This window comes from Arachis hypogaea, chromosome 17 (assembly GCF_003086295.3).
Source record: "Arachis hypogaea cultivar Tifrunner chromosome 17, arahy.Tifrunner.gnm2.J5K5, whole genome shotgun sequence".
Lineage (NCBI taxonomy): Eukaryota > Viridiplantae > Streptophyta > Magnoliopsida > Fabales > Fabaceae > Arachis > Arachis hypogaea.
In genome coordinates, this window is record NC_092052.1 from 6,496,957 (window position 1) to 6,514,723 (window position 17,767).

Here is a 17,767-nt window from a genome sequence, read left to right on the forward strand (position 1 = left end):
AATACCTAATTAATATATTATATATAGTACAAAAGTAAATTATTACAAGTCTATTTTACATTTATTTATTCTATCATTTAATTTTTTTGTTGACATATTATCATTTTCTTATATATTCACTCATCGTTGTAAGATATTTGACCCTCGTAATAAATAACCTAGCGACATTTTTTCCTTTTACCTTACTAAGCCAAGTGACAAATATGCTAATTTATATAAATGACCCTCAGATGTGGTTGACTCCCATAATATACAATTTGACTACAATATGAAAAATAGAATTCAACCGGAAAATAGAAAAAACACAAAAATCTTTTTCTTTCTAGAGAATAAGTTACATGACATTAACAAACTTTGTTAAATATGTAACAATTTTTCGTTGACTTTTGCAGTCAGTTTCATGAGCATTAGTCACATAACAAACTTATATTTTACAAAAACATGAACTATTTTATTAAAGCATTTTTGTTTTATAAATACTGCTACAAAATTAGTAATCCAATTTGTTAATAATATATAAACAATATTTTATATTATAAAATTTAAAAGGATGAAATATTATTTTTGAGTGAAAATAAATTTATTTCTTTTTGTAAATCGATATAAAATCAGATTGCGAGATTTTGAGTACAAATAGAGTTTAAGTTAAAAATTTTGAACTCATAGATAAAAATATAAATTCTCTAAAGTAAAAATATTAATAATATGATAAAATAAAAGATTAATCATCATTAAATTTATAATTTGCATCATAGGTAATTTTACTATTTAAATTTAAAAATAATTAATTTTTATTTTATCATTTTATCAATTATTTCACTTTAAAAGAAATTTGATCCCACCATATGTGAATCTTACTTATTGTCACCACTACAAGTAAGCTAGTGGCAGTTGATATTAGAGATAAGGTTAAGACCAATACGTATAAATTGTAATTACTGATTACTAATTACTAATTGGAGTGGTTCACCTCTTACTCTTACTCTTAATGATAAGGAGTTTAAATAATGAATTTGGCTTCTCTGAAATTATTCATTTACTTTAGAGAGTAAAGTAATGCAATCTGAACTCTTAATAATATAAATGGTTTTGATAATTTTAAATAAATAAATAATAAATAAATGCATTTAAAGAAGTTAAAAGAAGGGTTTCTTAGTGCTCTGTTAGGGTTTCTTAACGGAGTTCCTAGTGCCGTCAAGGCTACATTGTCAAGATCAATTAAATCTCAATACAAGTCTATCTGCATGGCTGAGACAACGAGGGATGAAGATCGGATCGAGGAAGACAACCTGAAAGGAGGTAGGAATGTGATTCTACTGGAAGAGGCAGACATATCAAAGGTATTAACGCTTGCTCCAATAGTCTCTATGGCAGACTCTTTGCTTCCAAAACCTTCTCAATTGGAACCATGGGGAATGCTTTAAAGGCTATATGGGGAAACCCGGAAGGATTTAGCGTGAGTGACAAAGGGGATAATTCCTTCCAATTCTTTTTTAATAAAGAAGTGGATGTCTTGCGTGTTGAACGTGGTTCTCCATGGCTATTCAAAGATTATGTGCTCCATGTCAAGAGATGGAAGGAAGATCAGAACTGTGATGAAGAGATTATTTCCAATTTTCCAGTTTGGGTTCAATTTTGGGGTTTGCCAGAATCTTTTAAAACCCTCGAAGTTGGACGTAAATTGGGAGAGAATCTGGGCACAGTGTTGGAGGTAGGTAAATTTCAGATGCGAGGCAGAGAAACTAGGATTGTGAAAGCCAAAATCAATATCGATGCTGCCAGGCAAGTGAGAGATCAGTTAATAGTGGCAGGACCTAATAAAAAGGAGGTAGAAGTGGCACTGCGCTATGAGAGACTTGGAAAGTTCTGTACCTATTGCGCAAAATTGGGGCACGAGGTGAAAAACTGCCATGATCTGCTGAAGGACACAGAGAGTGAGATGGTAAAAGAGGATGACATTGGCGAATGGGTTAAAGCTAACCAAGTGGGAACGCGAATCTACTCTGAAGGAGAAAGAACATTCAACAACTCAACCCAAAACCAGAATAAGGCCACTCAACGTAAGAAAAAACCGGTCTTAAACTGCTTATTGGAAGAATTTGCAGGGATGTCAATGCAAGAAGGGAAACAAAGTTTGAAACCACAAGACACTGGTAACAGGGCAGCACCTGAGTCACCTCAATCAGCCAATTCTAGAACAGAATGCATGGAGGTTATCATAGCTGGTCAGTCCAATACCAAGGAGGATGAAGGGCAGCTTATGCAATTCGCTATTGGGGAGTGTCTCACCACAGAAAAAGGTAGGAAGTGGAAAAGGTTAGCAAGACAAGATGCTGCAGAGTCAGATACTAAAAGTGAACCCAAAAAAAGGTTGATGAGTGGTATAGCTGAAGTAACTACAAAGAAAGCAAGAACAGAGGATGAAAATGCAGTTGAACAGATGGTGGAGGGTGCCAGCCTACAAATGGCACCCAAGGCGCCATGAGAACTATAGTTTGGAATTGTCGGGGTTTGGGGAGACCCCTGACAATTCACACCTTAAAAGGGATCTGTAAATCCCACTCCCCCGAGATTGTGTTTATAAGTGAAACAAAGAACCAATCTCGACAGGTGGAAGCAAAAATTCGGGTATGCGGCTACGAAAACTGGCATATTGTTAACTCGGCAGGAGTGGCAGGAGGACTTGTGCTAGCTTGGAAGGACAACATCAGTGTTCAAATTATTAGCAGTGGAGAATTCTTTGTGGCAGCTGAAATTAAGGAAGTCGGAAGCAGTGAGGTATGGGCGTTCATTGGTGTCCATTTGAGTTGTTCAGAACAAATTCGATCCTTACAGTTTGAGGAGCTTATAACAATGAGCCAACACATGGAAGGAAAAGTGGTAATAGCAGGCGATTTTAATGCTATAACAAGCCAAGCGGAAAAGGAGGGTGGAGGCCAAAAATCAGCAACCACCATTGCAACATTCACTAATTTTATTGACAGTAACGAATTGGTGGATATTGGAATGGTGGGGCACCCTTTCACGTGGACAAATCGAAGACAAGGAGAGGATTTGGTGAAAGAGAGGCTTGACCGCTATTTAGTTGGGATGGAATGGAAGTTGAAGTTTCCGAATGCAGTGGTGCACAGGCTCACAGAGTCAGGCTCGGATCATGCTCCAATTTTGATGGAAATCGAACCTCAATCCTGGCATAGTAAAAGGCGGTTTAAATACCAGGAACGTTGGTGTGGAGAAGAAGATGTCAAGAGAATTGTCAGTGAAGTGTGGAGAATGGAAGTTGTAGGCTCGGCTATGTTCTCCTTGGCCCAAAAGTTGAAAGTTTGTAGACATAGACTAGTTCAATGGCAGAAAACTCACAAAGTAAACTCTCGAAAAGAAATTGAGGACCTTCAAGCTAAACTAGAGGAGTTGCGGGTGGCTAGAATCAATGGGGGAGAGGAGGTTACCAGTTTGGAAGAGAAGTTGGAGCTGGCATATTTGAAAGAAGAGAGCTATTGGCGAGAAAAATCTAGAATCAAGTGGCTAAAAGAAGGAGATCAGAACACTAGATTCTTTCACCAGAAATTTCAATCAAGGATGCGAAGGAACAGAATTTGGAGATTAGTGGGGAGGGACAATGAGATTGCATCGAAACCGGAGGATATTGCAAAGGTAGCTGAGGACTACTTTTGCGATATTTTTACTTCTTCTTGTTCGGCTGATCCGAATCCATACTTAGAGGATTTGGAGTCTAAGGTTACAGCTTCCATGAACCGTAGGCTCCAAAGGCCAGTAACTATGGACGAGGTCAAAAGAGCTACATTTAGTGTTCATGCTCAGAGTGCTCCTAGTGATGACGAGTTTACAGCTAAGTTTTTTCACTTTTTCTGAGATATAGTTGGAGGTGACGTTTTTAAGGCAGTGAGAAGTTTCTTTCACAATGGCAGAATTTTAAAAAGCTTCAATCATACTCAAATTTGTTTGATTCCAAAGGTGCCAGATGCCAGTGACATGACTCAGGTACGACCGATCAGTTTGTCTTCAGTTATGTATAAAATTATTTCTAAAGTTATGGTGCACCGATTACAAGGTATTATGAATAAAATTATAAGTCCAAATCAGAGTGCGTTTCTCAAAGGAAGACTCATTTCAGATAATATTCTAATTGCCCACGAATGTATGCACTATTTGAAAAATAAGAGAAGTGGGGCAGAGCATGAGATGGCTATTAAACTAGACATGAGCAAGGCTTATGATAGGGTTGAATGGAATTTTTTATGGTATATTATGGATAAGCTGGGGTTTGATGCTAAATGGATTAACTGGACTAAGGAATTGGTAACGACTGTTTCTTACTCTGTTGTTGTGGAAGGTCAACCATTTGGCTATTTTAGGCCAAATAGGGGCATCCGACAGGGTGACCCCCTATCTCCATATCTCTTTCTTTTTTGTGCAGAAGGACTTTCCTTCTTGCTACACAAGGCAGAGCAAAACAAATTAATTCAAGGAGTTCAAGTTAATCGGAGATGCCAAACAATTAATCACCTTTTGTTTGCTGATGATTCAATCCTTTTTTGCAAGAGCGCACCTAATACAAGCCAAAGCATTCTAGAATTGCTAGAGACCTATGAGGGTTTTAGTGGGCAAAAAGTCAATTTGAATAAGTCGGCTATCTTTTTCAGTCACAACACTCCTCAGAACACAAGACTAGCAGTTGCTCAGACACTAAATATTGAACATATCGGAGCATAAGACAAATACCTGGGACTGCCCTCTATAGTTCAAAAATCAAAGAAAGCAACCTTTGGAGCTATCAAGGATAAAGTTCAGAAGAGGATTATGGGTTGGAAAAGAAGTATATTGTCATCAGGTGGCAGGCACACGCTATTGAGAGCGGTGGGGGAGGCGATTCCTATTTATACACTCTCTTGTTTCAAGCTCCCAGACACGCTGTTGACTGAGATTCATAGCATGCTCTCGCAATTTTGCTGGGGTCAAAAAGGCGCAGAACGAAGAATGGTTTGGATTAAATGGGACACAAGGACGAGACCAAAGAAAGATGGAGGGCTGGGGATCAAGGATCTAAGGGCGCAAAATTTGGCTTTATTGGGCAAGCAATGTTGGCGTCTAATGAAATACCCTAATTCTACTATATCAAGAATGCTCAAAGCTAAATATTTCAGATATACAGATTTCCTACATGCAGAGATAGGAAGCGTACCGTCGTGGGGTTGGAGAAGTGTTCTTGAAGGGCGCAAGGTGATCGAGAAAGGCTTGTTATGGAAAATAGGCTCTGGCACTAATGTTCGCATCTTCTATGACCCCTGGCTCCCACCACCAGTGCCCCTTAATGTCCCTCAAAATGCACTCACAATCCCGCCAAATATGCAAGTGTATTACGTTAGTGCATTACTAAATCCTGATAGAAGTTGGAATAAAAATCTAATTGAGTCGATTTTTTCAGTTGATATATGCAATAAAATTTTTTCAATCAAACCAACAGAGGAGGAGGATGAAGTTAATTGGTGCTGGACAAAATCTGGTATATATGAAGTTGGGTCAGGATACAAAATTGCTTATGGATTCTTTCATTCTCCTGCTTCATTGAGGTCCCAGAACATACACAACAGAGTCTGGAATAGCATTTGGGAGTTGAAATTACCACATAAAATTAAGATTTTTCTATGAAAAAGTCTTCATGAAAAGCTTCCGGTGTTGCAACAAGTTCACAGCCGGTTCGCATCCACTCCTGCCACTTGTCCAAGATGCATATTGAAGGCTGAATCAATTTCTCATGCTTTGTTCCAATGCCCCCTGTCTTCAATAATATGGGGTCTAAGCTTAATAACCCCTGACCTATGGATGAGAGAAGAAGAAACTTTTTTCAATTGGTGGCAACGAGTCTTATCCTGGGCAGCGACTCAATTCGACGGTAGACAAAAGACCCTCCTCATAGCGGCGGTGTGTTGGAGCACTTGGAAAGCGAGGAATCGGTGTGTTTTTGAGAAGGTAATAAGCCAGCACCAGAGATAGTGAAAGAAGCTAGCAATTTAGTGCGTGAACTCGTGAATCATACATGATAGATGCTACTTTTCTTTACTCTTACTTTACTCTTCTTTAAGCTCTTAGTCTTTCAGTCACAGCTGATGATAAATGGGAATACCCAATTCTTTTGTACTTTCTTATGGAAACACTTTTATTTTATATTAATAAAATAATATTTATCTTTGGAAAAAAAAAAAGAAGTTAAAAGAAGACTTTTTAATAGGATTTTTTTAGAGATAGTGCGACAACTGCAACAACTTCCAAAACCGCATGATTTTTTCTTTTTATTTTATTTTCTTTCTCTTTTATTTTGTTTTTTCTTTCTTTCTCTTCAACAAAAAAGAGAAATTTTATTTTTGATTCTATTTTTTCACAACATTTAATTCTCTTTTTAAGTTTTATTATCATGTTCTTCCATGATATTGTTGTTGTCTTCGTTAGCTTCTTCTTCTTTACTTTTGTCTTTAACTCACATTTAAAATTTCATCGTGAAAGAGATTAACGGTGACCATTAATAATTTTTCATCTTTTTGAATTCTTAATTTTTTTTGAAAAGTCTGGTAAAAAAAATTAAATTAATTTAAAATGGGTCAAAATTGTTTTTTATTATTTTTTATTTTAATATAAAAAAATGGCCACGGATTTTACTCCTAACTTCATATAGGAGTATGATTCACCATCAGTAAAATATTTACAAAATAAACCCCGTTTCTTTATTTTTGAAAGAATTAATAATTAAACATTTGCCCACTGCGTTTTTTTGTTTTACACATTCTTCCTGTTTCTTTTAATCTGAGGAGGAGAGTCCAAAGCTCTGCTAGGGCTTTTGCCCCTCTTCGTCCCATCAACGTCGCTCGTTCCTTGGTCCTCCCCCTCCGCGGTAGCTCGCTCTCTGATCCTCTCTCTGCGTCGTGGTCGTTCTCTAATCTTCTCCATTCGCGGGATTGCTCGTTCTCCCCTGTATCGTGTTTGTTCTCTGATTGTCGACGCCGCAACAAGCTGCCGCCACTGCCGCTACACTCGGATCCACCACTTCATTGTTTTCTGACTCCTGCCTCTCTGTTCCTCTTCTTCACCAGCGACTCTGATCTCTGTCCTTCTCCCTCCACCTTTCCCTCTGCGACCTACTCCTTTAAGGTTCCATTTTGTTTTTATTTTTATTGTACTTTATTTTCTTTTCTATCAAAAAATTTTATGTGAATTTGAATGTTCTTCGTTTGCCAGAGTATTGAATGTTGTTTTGATTTCAAAAGAATTTGATAATAAACCAATAAAAAATTTCAAAATAGATTAGGAGTCCTTGATTATGCTTGAATGATTGAATTTGATTGTTGTGATTTGGTTGGTAGTAACTCTTTTGATTTCTAATTGAATAAGGCTCCTACTTTTTTGTGGAAGTAGGGCAATGATTTTGAAGAACTAAAATACAATACATGGTGTCTTGTATGATGGAGACATTTGGGTTAGTATGAGTTAACCAAACATTTTCCCTTATCAGTTAGTTTCACTTTCTATACTCAAATATTTCAGGCTTCAAAGTTCATGTTCTCTTTTCTTATTCTGTAGTTATGTTGCACCGGAGTATGCATGCAGTGGAATGCTGACTAAGAAGAGTGATGTTTATAGCTTTGGGATACTTATTATGGAAATAATTACCGGAAGAAGTTCCGTTGATTATAGTAAATCCCAAGGAGAGGTTAGAGGCTATAACCAATAATAGTATAGTTTTGGTTTTAATCTTCTTACACTGTTCTATGCTGATTATTTTCTCTCTTTTTCTGTTTTTCTAACTAGAATTTGGTATATTTGCAGGTTAATTTAATTGAGTGGTTGAAAGCTATGGTTGGCAATAGAAAATCAGAGGAACTCATTGATCAGAAACTTCCTGAAAAGCCGTCTTCAAAGGCTCTTAAGCTTTGCTCTGTTGGTTGCTCTTAAATGTGTTGATCCAGATGCCACAAAGAAACCTAAAATCGGACACATAATCCACATGCTTGAGGCCGACGAGATCCTATTCGGTGATGTATGTTCTTTCCCTTTCTTGAACTCTGTATTATACATAACTGGAGAGCAAAAGCAAGATGATTCAGCATTGCTATAATCTGATTCTCATTTATCACTATTTTATCATTCTTTCTTGTAGGAACGGAGGACTGGAGGGGAATCGTTGCGATCCCATGGCAATTATCATCTTGAGCAAAAAGACTCTAGCAGGGATAGAAAGCGAATAGGTGGAAAGATCAATGATCGAAATGAAGATGATAATAGCAGTAAAAATCTTGTCCAACCCACTAGGTTGAGATGATAGTTGTTAAATGGTAAATGTAGCTATGTATTTATTATTTTTGGTTTTAGTAGTTTGCCTATATTAATTTCTACCACAATCTGGACAACATGCAATGAGTGTATTTTTGCTGCATAATTTTCCCTCCCACCACAATTTGGGATTCATTGTATACTCATTCATTATTACTAAAAAATCAAAATTTTGATATCGTCCTTCTGATTTATAAGACAAAAGTAGCTCAAGTGTTTTATAAAAAGTAATAATATTTTCAAGTTGCTCAAACTGTAGTATCAAACTACCGTTGTCTCATTCTGGTCCCATCATAACTTATGGCCCCATCATAAATTAAGTGCTTGTCATTTTGTGAGTGTAGTTTTTATGAGCACTAAACCTCCCAATGTGAGAGATAAAAAAAATCCATGGCAAGGTAAAAATTTTCACTATTTTCCAAATCAAAACTACAAACAAGTCTCAAAAGTCAAAACTTACAAGCACTACTAAGCATATATACAGAATTCTTGTACAAGAACATAAACACATAAAGTAATTGGTGAAATCAATGATACAATAGACGGCCGTTGCTTATGAACTTTTTGGCTAGAGAGCTCGGATTGCAATCACACCTCAAAGTTGAAGGACTATGAGTGAAGAACTCCAGGTAAACCAGAAAAGAATTTAACCATCCGATCATTCATTCGTTCAGGTTAATACACTAATTGTGATGTAGAGAGACTCTGCAAAAAGTGTTTGCTTGGGCCTCACACAAAGGAAAATGATCATAACCTGCTTGATAAATACACAGTGATGTATTATTCCTTTTTAGATTCAAAAGCAGAACCGAAAGGGACAAATTTAGCTTGAGAAAAGATTGACACAAAATAATAATACCACAATGCAAAATTTTACAAAAGTACTTACATGCTTACCAAGTTGCAACTGCTACAGAAGCTGCCTAATGCACATTTTAATGGTTGAATCCAGAAAGAAAGTAGATCCTCGACTATAGCAATTATCTATTTCTTGATGCCCCTGGAAAATCTATTTGAATTGGTATTTATATGAAATGATATGAGATAGAGCAGCTTCAAAGGGAAAAAAAACTAAAAATCTATTTATAAGTGATTTGCAAGTTTTGAAAAGGATGATAACTTTCTAAGGGGGAAAAACTAAAAATATAACTAAACTTATACATCCTCAATCATAGACTTCAAAACTCAAGAAAGGGAGCAAATTGAGTTTATAGAACTTCTAAGATCATTCCTACTACCGAGTACCAATGCATATCCTATGGTGCATGGAATATAAGTGATAGTTCAAAGATTATAATTTTGACTAATGTTCCTCAAGAAAAATTTTATGATTGATTTTCATAAACCAAGTCAACCTCTTCCCATTTTAAAGAACAGATAAAAAATAAACATACTAGATCTACTAAAAAAAATACAAAAACAACGCACAAAAAAATAATATAAATAGATAGAAATGCATACCTAATATGTAATAGAGATATATTTGTGTTGAAATTTGTGAAGATTAGATTGAAAAATAAAAAATATATGAAGACTACGTTAGAATTTGTCAAGGTTAGAATGAGAAGTTAGAAATATATGAGGATTTCAATGGTAATATAATAGCGGAAAATATGTGCGAAAAAATAAATAAAATTTGATAAGCAACTTTAAAAAATTCCTACTGAGATATTTTTAAAAGTACCCCTAATTTTTAAAAGCTGCAAATACAAGCTATTGAATTTTTTAATCTACCAAATACAAAATGAGGTAAAAAACACAAACACTTTTTGAAAAAACTTTACCGAATCCAGTCTTACCAAACATAAATACTATAATTTTTGAAAAGCTATTTTTTAAAAGTTTAATTTTCATAAACTATTTTAAAAAATAAAAATTTTACCAACTAGAAAGTAGACATAAATAAAATTAGCCTATGAAAATTAACTTTTAAAAGATGACTTTTTACTAAAAAGTAGACAATGTGCACCTTATCCAACTAGCGTCGTTGAGTCCAGAATTGCCAGAACCCTACAACTCAGCGTAAAACCCTCTTTTCTCTTCTACTCTTACACATTGTTTGGATCAAGAGAATTTGGAGGGAAAGAAAATAAAAGGAGAGAAAATAGATGGAAAAGTAGGTTTTTTGTTGTTTGGATGAGAGAAGAAAATAAAGTGGAAAGAAAAAAATTTATGTGGAACCCAATAAAATATTTTCATCTCAAGGATGAGATGAAAATAAAGAGAAATATTACAAACATAAATAAAATTACATATTTATCCTTTATTATTAATAAATTATAACTTATATATAATATAGATAAGAGTATTAATGTAATTTTATACTATTATGATTTTCTTTCTTTTTACTTTTCTTTCTATCCAAACAAAATAAAATTTTCTTTCTATTTTCTTTCCATCTATTTTCTCTTCATCCAAACACTATACAAATCACTCTATTTTTCTTTCTATTTTCTTTCTTCTCATTTTCTTTCTTCTTATTTTCTTTCCTTCCATTTTCTTTTTTAAATCCAAACAAAGCCTTAGCACTGATAAAGTTTTTCCTTCTAACAGTAATCTAACGATAACTTCCGTCATCTTCTCAAATGGAACTCACTTCCTCTTTCATACTCTCCCGCAATTACTCCTTCTCATCCTCCCTCTCCCCATTCCAAACCAACAACCCCAAAGTACCTCTCATCACTACCACCACCACCACCGGCAGTCCCCATTCCCTCCGCATTATCGCCGTCGCCAACGCCGTAAATGACCCGCCCCCACAGAATCCGCAACCTCTTCCTGAAAACAGCCCCCAGCGGCTCCTGAAGGAGCTCGCGGAGCGCAGGAAGATAACATCCCCAAAGAAAAAATCTCCGCCAAGAAGGTTCATCCTGCGTCCCCCACTAGACGACAAAAAACTCGCAGAGAGATTCCTCAACAGCCCCCAACTAACTCTCAAATCATTCCCCTTACTCAGCTCCTGCCTTCCTTCCAGGCGCCTCAACGCCGCCGACAACACGTGGATTGACGACTGCCTTCTAGAAGCCAAGCAAGCCTTGGGGTATCCTCTAGAACCTTCAGCTTCATTGGATGATGATAACCCCGCGAAGCAGCTCGACACTCTGCTGTACCTTGCGTTTCAGCACCAGGGGTTCGAGAGGTCCCGTGCGAGGCACGTGAGGTGCGGGCACTCGAGGCTGTTCTTTCTTGGGCAGTACGTGCTGGAGCTTGCCTTTGCTGAGTTTTTTCTTCAGAGGTATCCGAGGGAGGGGCCGGGTCCGATGCGTGAGAGGGTGTTTGGCTTGATTGGGAAGTCGATGATGCCGCGGTGGATTAAGGAGGCGAGTTTGCACAATTTGGTGTTCCCTTTTGATGATATGGATAAGCTTGTTAGGAAGGAAAGAGAGCCACCCGTCAAGTAAGCTCTCTCTCTCTCTCTCTCTATCTCTGAGTCTTGGTTATACTACATTGTCCCTTTCTATGCTATTGTGCTACTATTTAACTATCATCATTCGCTTTGCACTATGTTTGGGAGTTTCGAATAGAGGAATAGAAAAGTGTGATGTAGAGCCAGTTGCTTGTTTGGGAGTTTAAGACAGTAAGGGAAAGAAAATTAGATTCATTGTCTGGGAGTTATGTAATTGGTGAATGGAATGAAAATCACAAAATCATTTGAACCCTTGCTAACTTGCTTACTGCAATAGCTTTTTACCCCTCCTACTCCGACTGGCACCTTATGAGAAATCAAAGTCTTTGGGTTCCAAAAATCCCCAGAGGAGTATGGCCGCAATGATGAAATTTAAAGGAATTGACAGACAGGCATTAGGGAGTGTCAGGGCAGTCTGACCGTCTTCCTGGTCGTGTCTAGCTGGCTAGGACAGGCCAGTCAAGTTTGACCAGCCAAATTGGCCTTGGCACCCCATGGTTGTGTCTAGCCCAGACCGAGTTTGGCTGACCAGACTAGCGCTGACCAGCACGCAACGACCCACTCTCGCCACTAGAGCAATTTAGTGACAGCCAACAGCCAGCCAAGGAGAACATAGTGAAATGCAATACTAGAGGGCTAGGCCCCCAACTGCTGTTCGGCAAATGAGTGGTGGGCACACACATCGCTTCATCCGGTGTACACCAGTCCCTTCAGTCCGCAATGATCCTTGAATATCCGGGGGACTGTGTGCCTTAAACTTGGTCGTACTCATAACCACATTAGGTCTCCGAGGTGAACAGCCTCTGGTCAATGGAATTGTTAGATAAATTACTCAATTGGAAGTAATAACAGTAGCAATGAGATTTGAAGCATAACTTTGTACATGCAACTCAAGCCTCATATCACTAGACTTGTCCAAGTTACTTATCTGGTTAATTTTCTCAAATGCAAGACTTCTATGACAGATGTTTTCATTTAGAAATGAAGTGAAGCAGAATGCAGTTTCAACAGTGAAATTGTGTTTATGCAAAGTGGTATTTTGACTTGCTGGTCAATAGATTAGTATCCTCTTTGGTTAATGATACAAAATTACATGATGGACCTTATGTAAACAATGATGACTATGTGATAGTAGTATAGTTGCTTTTATCGTTTATTTATCCCATGAGAGTGCCTTGTCTGCTTTTGTCTTTTATTTCTCCCATAGTCCCATGGGAGTGCCTTGCCTGTGAATGTACTCTGTATTTTGAAGTTGCCGCAGTTTTGCTGATGGAATAATTATTTTGATTGATGTAGAGGACTTTAGTCTAACCAGCACACTAGAATTCTACTAAGAGGATATGCCCTTATTCAAGTTTAAGAACATCCCTGCATTCTCACATGGGGAATGCTTCTTGATTGGTACCCATGACTGATGAAATTGAATTGATTAATTAGGGTAACCTAATAATTTCTTCTCATGAATGAAGCTTGTGTTTTTAGGTGCTTGGAGGATGCTAAATATCTTTTCTCTTTTATTTTCTGTTTTGGTGTTTCTTTTTTATTATTTATTTATTAGCTTCAAAATAGAAGCTACCTGTGTAATCCAAAGCTAGATCCTTGTAATCTTGGATAACTAATGTAAATAGATGTTATTATTTGTAATGTTACCCATGACTTTGTGGCATCGGCATGAGACCATGACTTTGTATGTCTATCTGTTGCCATCTTCCTTTCAAGACCATGGTGTTACAGCTCATGGTTTGTAAATTATAGACATATGAGTCTTACAATCAAAATGATAGTATGGTGAAAAGAGAAACCATGCTGAGTGACAACTCCAGAACCCCCAGTTTTCTTTTTAATTTTTTTTTTTAAATTTCTCTTTTTGGACCCATCTTAATCAATGGAATTGATCTTTAACATAATATGTTCCTGAAGTGTATTGTTCACAGATTTTCTGCATTTCTTATTCCATTTTGTAGGTCTGTCTTTTGGGCTCTATTTGGGGCAATCTATTTGTGCTTCGGTATGCCGGAAGTATACCGTGTTCTTTTTGAAGTCTTTGGAATGGATCCAGATGCTGACTATTGCCAGCCCAAACTGCGTAGACAACTCGAAGATGTAGATTATGTGTCTACTGAATTTGAAGCCAAGATAAGCTGGCAAGACATGCTTGCCTATAAGGCAAGCTCTACAAACCTTTCTTTCTTAGCGTTATTTGTTTTAACAGTTAGCATGCAAAAACCTAGAGATATTATGTAGATATCATAGCTGTTAAAACTTGGACTAGCCGAATTATAAATTCAATTCTGTTTCTACGCACTACTGTGCTGCCAAATATACTAGCAAATTTCTTGGCTTATTATATAAATCGCATCTGTTACTATTAGGAGACAAAGCAATGGTGTTAACTGTTCTGCATTCAGCCTCCTGCAGATGCCCTGTTTGCACATCCGCGGTTGTTCAGAGCCTGTGTTCCCCCAGGCATGCATCGGTTCAGAGGGAATATATGGGATTATGATTGCAAATCAAAGGTTATGCAGACCCTTGGATATCCACAGGAAATGAATGATATGACTCCAGATATTACCGAAGCCCGGAACATAGAGCTCGGACTTGGATTGCAGGTAGAGCTATATTGTTGCATCTAATGCCTTCCCTTTATCCCGACTGGGGTTACTGCACTCACGTTATGAGGTCTGACCTTATTGAATTCGTTGTCGAACTGCAGCTATGTTTCTTGCATCCATCAAAGTACAAACTTGAGCATCCTCGATTTTGCTATGAAAGATTAGAATACCTTGGCCAAAAGATACAGGTATTTCATTTGACCACACTCTGGTTTCACTATTGAAATATATAACTAAAACTTTTTGTTGTCTTCAATGCTTACGATATAATCTTTTTCCATTTTTATTCTTGAATATTGTACAGGATTTGGTGATGGCTGAACGACTGCTGATGAAGCATTTAGATGCTCCTGGGCTGTGGCTACAAAATAGGCACCGCCGCCTTCTTATGAACAAGTATTGTGGAAGATATTTGAGGGCTAAACATCTTCACCATTATATTATATATGGTGAAAGTGTTCAAGATAAGTACGAGCACAATCGGCGACTGAGAAACCCAGCCAACACAGCAGTTCAACAAGCTCTTCATGGACTTTCATATGCTGTTTATGGGAAACGTGATGTGAGACGTCTGATGTTTGAGGTTTTTGACTTTGAGCAAGTCCAACCTCAAGAAGTCTAAAAAATGAAGAGATAGTAGTGAAACGAGGATAAAAGAACCTTCTCCTTTTCCTCATCCTTCGCCATTTCCTTCTTCCTTTACATTTTCTCTCGTTTTATTCTTTTACACTTCATTTAGGCCATACCCTGATATTTTATAATTCACCTCCTAGTCCTAGTGATTTCTGAGTTATTTTGAAGTTTCCTTGGTGTATATAATAATTGTATATTTTCTTTTAATCAATTTTGATGGTGCGGCCTATACAATGAAAAAATGCATTGAGATGAGGATACATGTGACTATTGTTCCGTTGCATAATGTCTGGTTGGTGGAGTAAGGCTGCCCTTGGTTGATGTATACTCGTAAGACATTAGAGATATGGATACAAATTACTAGTGTGTATATATATTGTATTTGATAAAATATTGAATTAAGACACAATAAAATTGTGAAAAGTCTATATTGTCCTTCATAATAATATTTCTTTTGGGAAAAATAAGATATTCACCGTTGCTATCCCCATCTCTACCATCATAGATTCATCCGGTACACATTTAGCCAGAAATCAATAACCGAAAATTAAGTAATGGAAGAACACCACTTATTTTTCAAAAAAAGGAAAACAAAAAGGAAGAACACAACATAGGAGAAAAACGACAAAGATGGGAGGCGGCAGAGCCGGAGCCAAAGACGGAGGAAGAGGCGACCAAGGGGGGAGGAAGATGAACACAGATATGAGGAAGAGGCGAGGTAGAGAGAGAAGGCATTGGAGGATTGCTAGAGGCCATGAGGAGGAAAGGAGAGAAGAGCACAAAGGGGAGGTGAAAGCACACGAGCAGACCACAACAACGGCGACGAGGTGAGAAGAAAGGAGGGAGGGAGGAAGAAAGGGTAAAATTGAAAATAAAAGAAATGAGGATAAAATTGTAAAAATTATCTGTGTCTATATCAAATGTTGTGCCTCAACTTATTGGAGGTACACTAAATACATGTTATTTATATCAATTTGTGTACTACTGTGTCTTTTAAAATTTAGAGTAATTACTCCGAAGATTTTAGAATTGGACATTTTAGTCCTCAAAGAAAATTAATACACAGATCAATCCTCAAGGTTTTACTCCGGCAGACAAATCAGTCTCCAATTCATTTTCCGGCAAAGTAATTACCCAGATCAGTCCCAAAGATTTTAAAAATGGACATTTTAGTCTAAAAAAACTAATGTACAAATCAATCCCCAATGTTTCTCTCTGTTGGACATAATAGTCCTCTGTCCAAAAATAAAATAAAATAAAATAATTATTATTATTAATTGCACAATAATATTGTATTATATTTTTTGTATTTTTGGAATAAAAATAATAATAATAATAATAATAATAATTGAAAAAGTCAGTTAAAAGCAACGCACTATCAATTATTTTGGAGGAATGTTAATATTATTTGTATTTAATTTGATATACTGATATTATAAAATAATTTTATGTGTATTTTTAATTACGTAATATTATATTAATAAAATAAAATAATTATTTTTTGGGCCACAGATTTCTTACTCCTAACTTCATATAACATCAGTAAAATATTTACAAAATAAACCCCGTTTCTTTATTTTTGAAAAAATTAATAATTAAACATTTGTCCTTTGCGTTTTTTTGTTTTACACATTCTTCCTGTTTCTTTTAATCTAAGGAGGAGAGTTCAAAGCTCTGCTAGGGCTTTTGCCCCTCTTCATCCCATCAACGTCGCTCGTTCCTTGGTCCTCCCCCTCCGCGGTAGCTCGCTCTCTGATCCTCTCTCTGCGTCGTGGTCATTCTCTAATCCTCTCCATTCGCGGGATTGCTCGTTCTCCCCTGTATCGTGTTTGTTCTCTGATTGTCGACGCCGCAACAAGCTGTCGCCGCTGCCGCTACACTCGGGTCCACCACTTCATTGTTTTCTGTCGCCTGCCTCTCTGTTCCTCTTCTTCACCAGCGACTCTGATCTCTGTCCTTCTCCCTCCACCTTTCCCTCTGCGACCTACTCCTTTAAGGTTCCATTTTGTTTTTATTTTTATTGTACTTTATTTTCTTTTCTATCAAAAATTTTTATGTGAATTTGAATGTTCTTCGTTTGCCAGAGTATTGAATGTTGTTTTGATTTTAAAAGAATTTGATAATAAACCAATAAAAAGTTTCAAAATAGATTAGGAGTCCTTGATTATGCTTGAATGATTGAATTTGATTGTTGTGATTTGGTTGGTAGTAACTCTTTTGATTTCTAATTGAATAAGGCTCCTACTTTTTTGTGGAAGTAGGGCAATGATTTTGAAGAACTCAAATACAATACATGGTGTCTTGTATGATGGGGACATTTGGGTTAGTATGAGTTAACCAAACATTTTCCCTTATAGTTAGTTTCACTTTCTATACTCAAATATTTCAGGCTTCAAAGTTCATGTTCTCTTTTCTTATTCTGTAGTTATGTTGCACCGGAGTATGCATGCAGTGGAATGCTGACTAAGAAGAGTTAACCAAAGTTCATGTTCTCTTTTCTTATCCACTGCATGCATACTCCGGTGCAACATAACTACAGAATAAGAAAAGAGAACATGAACTTTGAAGCCTGAAATATTTGAGTATAGAAAGTGAAACTAACTGATAAGGGAACATGTTTGGTTAACTCATACTAACTCAAATGTCCCCATCATACAAGACACCATGTATTGTATTTTAGTTCTTCAAAATCATTGCCCTACTTCCACAAAAAAGTAGGAGCCTTATTCAATTAGAAATCAAAAGAGTTACTACCAACCAAATCACAACAATC

The 17,767-nt window shown here is 36.8% G+C and overlaps 1 protein-coding gene across 2 annotated transcripts; it reads left to right on the top strand.

Annotated features, from left to right (window-relative positions):
* The first annotated feature begins 10,739 nt into the window (after nt 1–10,739).
* On the top strand, nt 10,740–15,417 carry LOC112765805 (ribonuclease III domain-containing protein RNC1, chloroplastic). 2 transcript variants are annotated; one of them, XM_025811655.3, is made up of 5 exons: nt 10,740–11,740; nt 13,714–13,915; nt 14,158–14,358; nt 14,463–14,549; nt 14,666–15,417. In XM_025811655.3, exons 1-5 carry the CDS (start codon nt 10,929–10,931, stop codon nt 14,981–14,983), a joined length of 1,620 nt encoding a protein of 539 aa, XP_025667440.1. In that variant the 5' UTR covers nt 10,740–10,928; the 3' UTR covers nt 14,984–15,417. The 2 variants fall into 2 exon arrangements, with proteins under 2 accessions (XP_025667440.1, XP_025667441.1); XM_025811656.3 differs by lacking the exon at nt 10,740–11,740 and having other exon boundaries at nt 14,168–14,358.
* The last annotated feature ends 2,350 nt before the right edge of the window (nt 15,418–17,767 follow it).

Bases quoted from the DNA above. Each gene is read 5' to 3' on its own strand.
- LOC112765805 (XM_025811655.3), top strand. From the start codon at position 10,929: ATGGAACTCACTTCCTCTTTCATACTCTCCCGCAATTACTCCTTCTCA. The intron at 11,741-13,713 runs GTAAGCTCTCTC...TCCATTTTGTAG, and splicing joins GAAAGAGAGCCACCCGTCAA to GTCTGTCTTTTGGGCTCTAT. The intron at 14,550-14,665 runs GTATTTCATTTG...AATATTGTACAG, and splicing joins ACCTTGGCCAAAAGATACAG to GATTTGGTGATGGCTGAACG.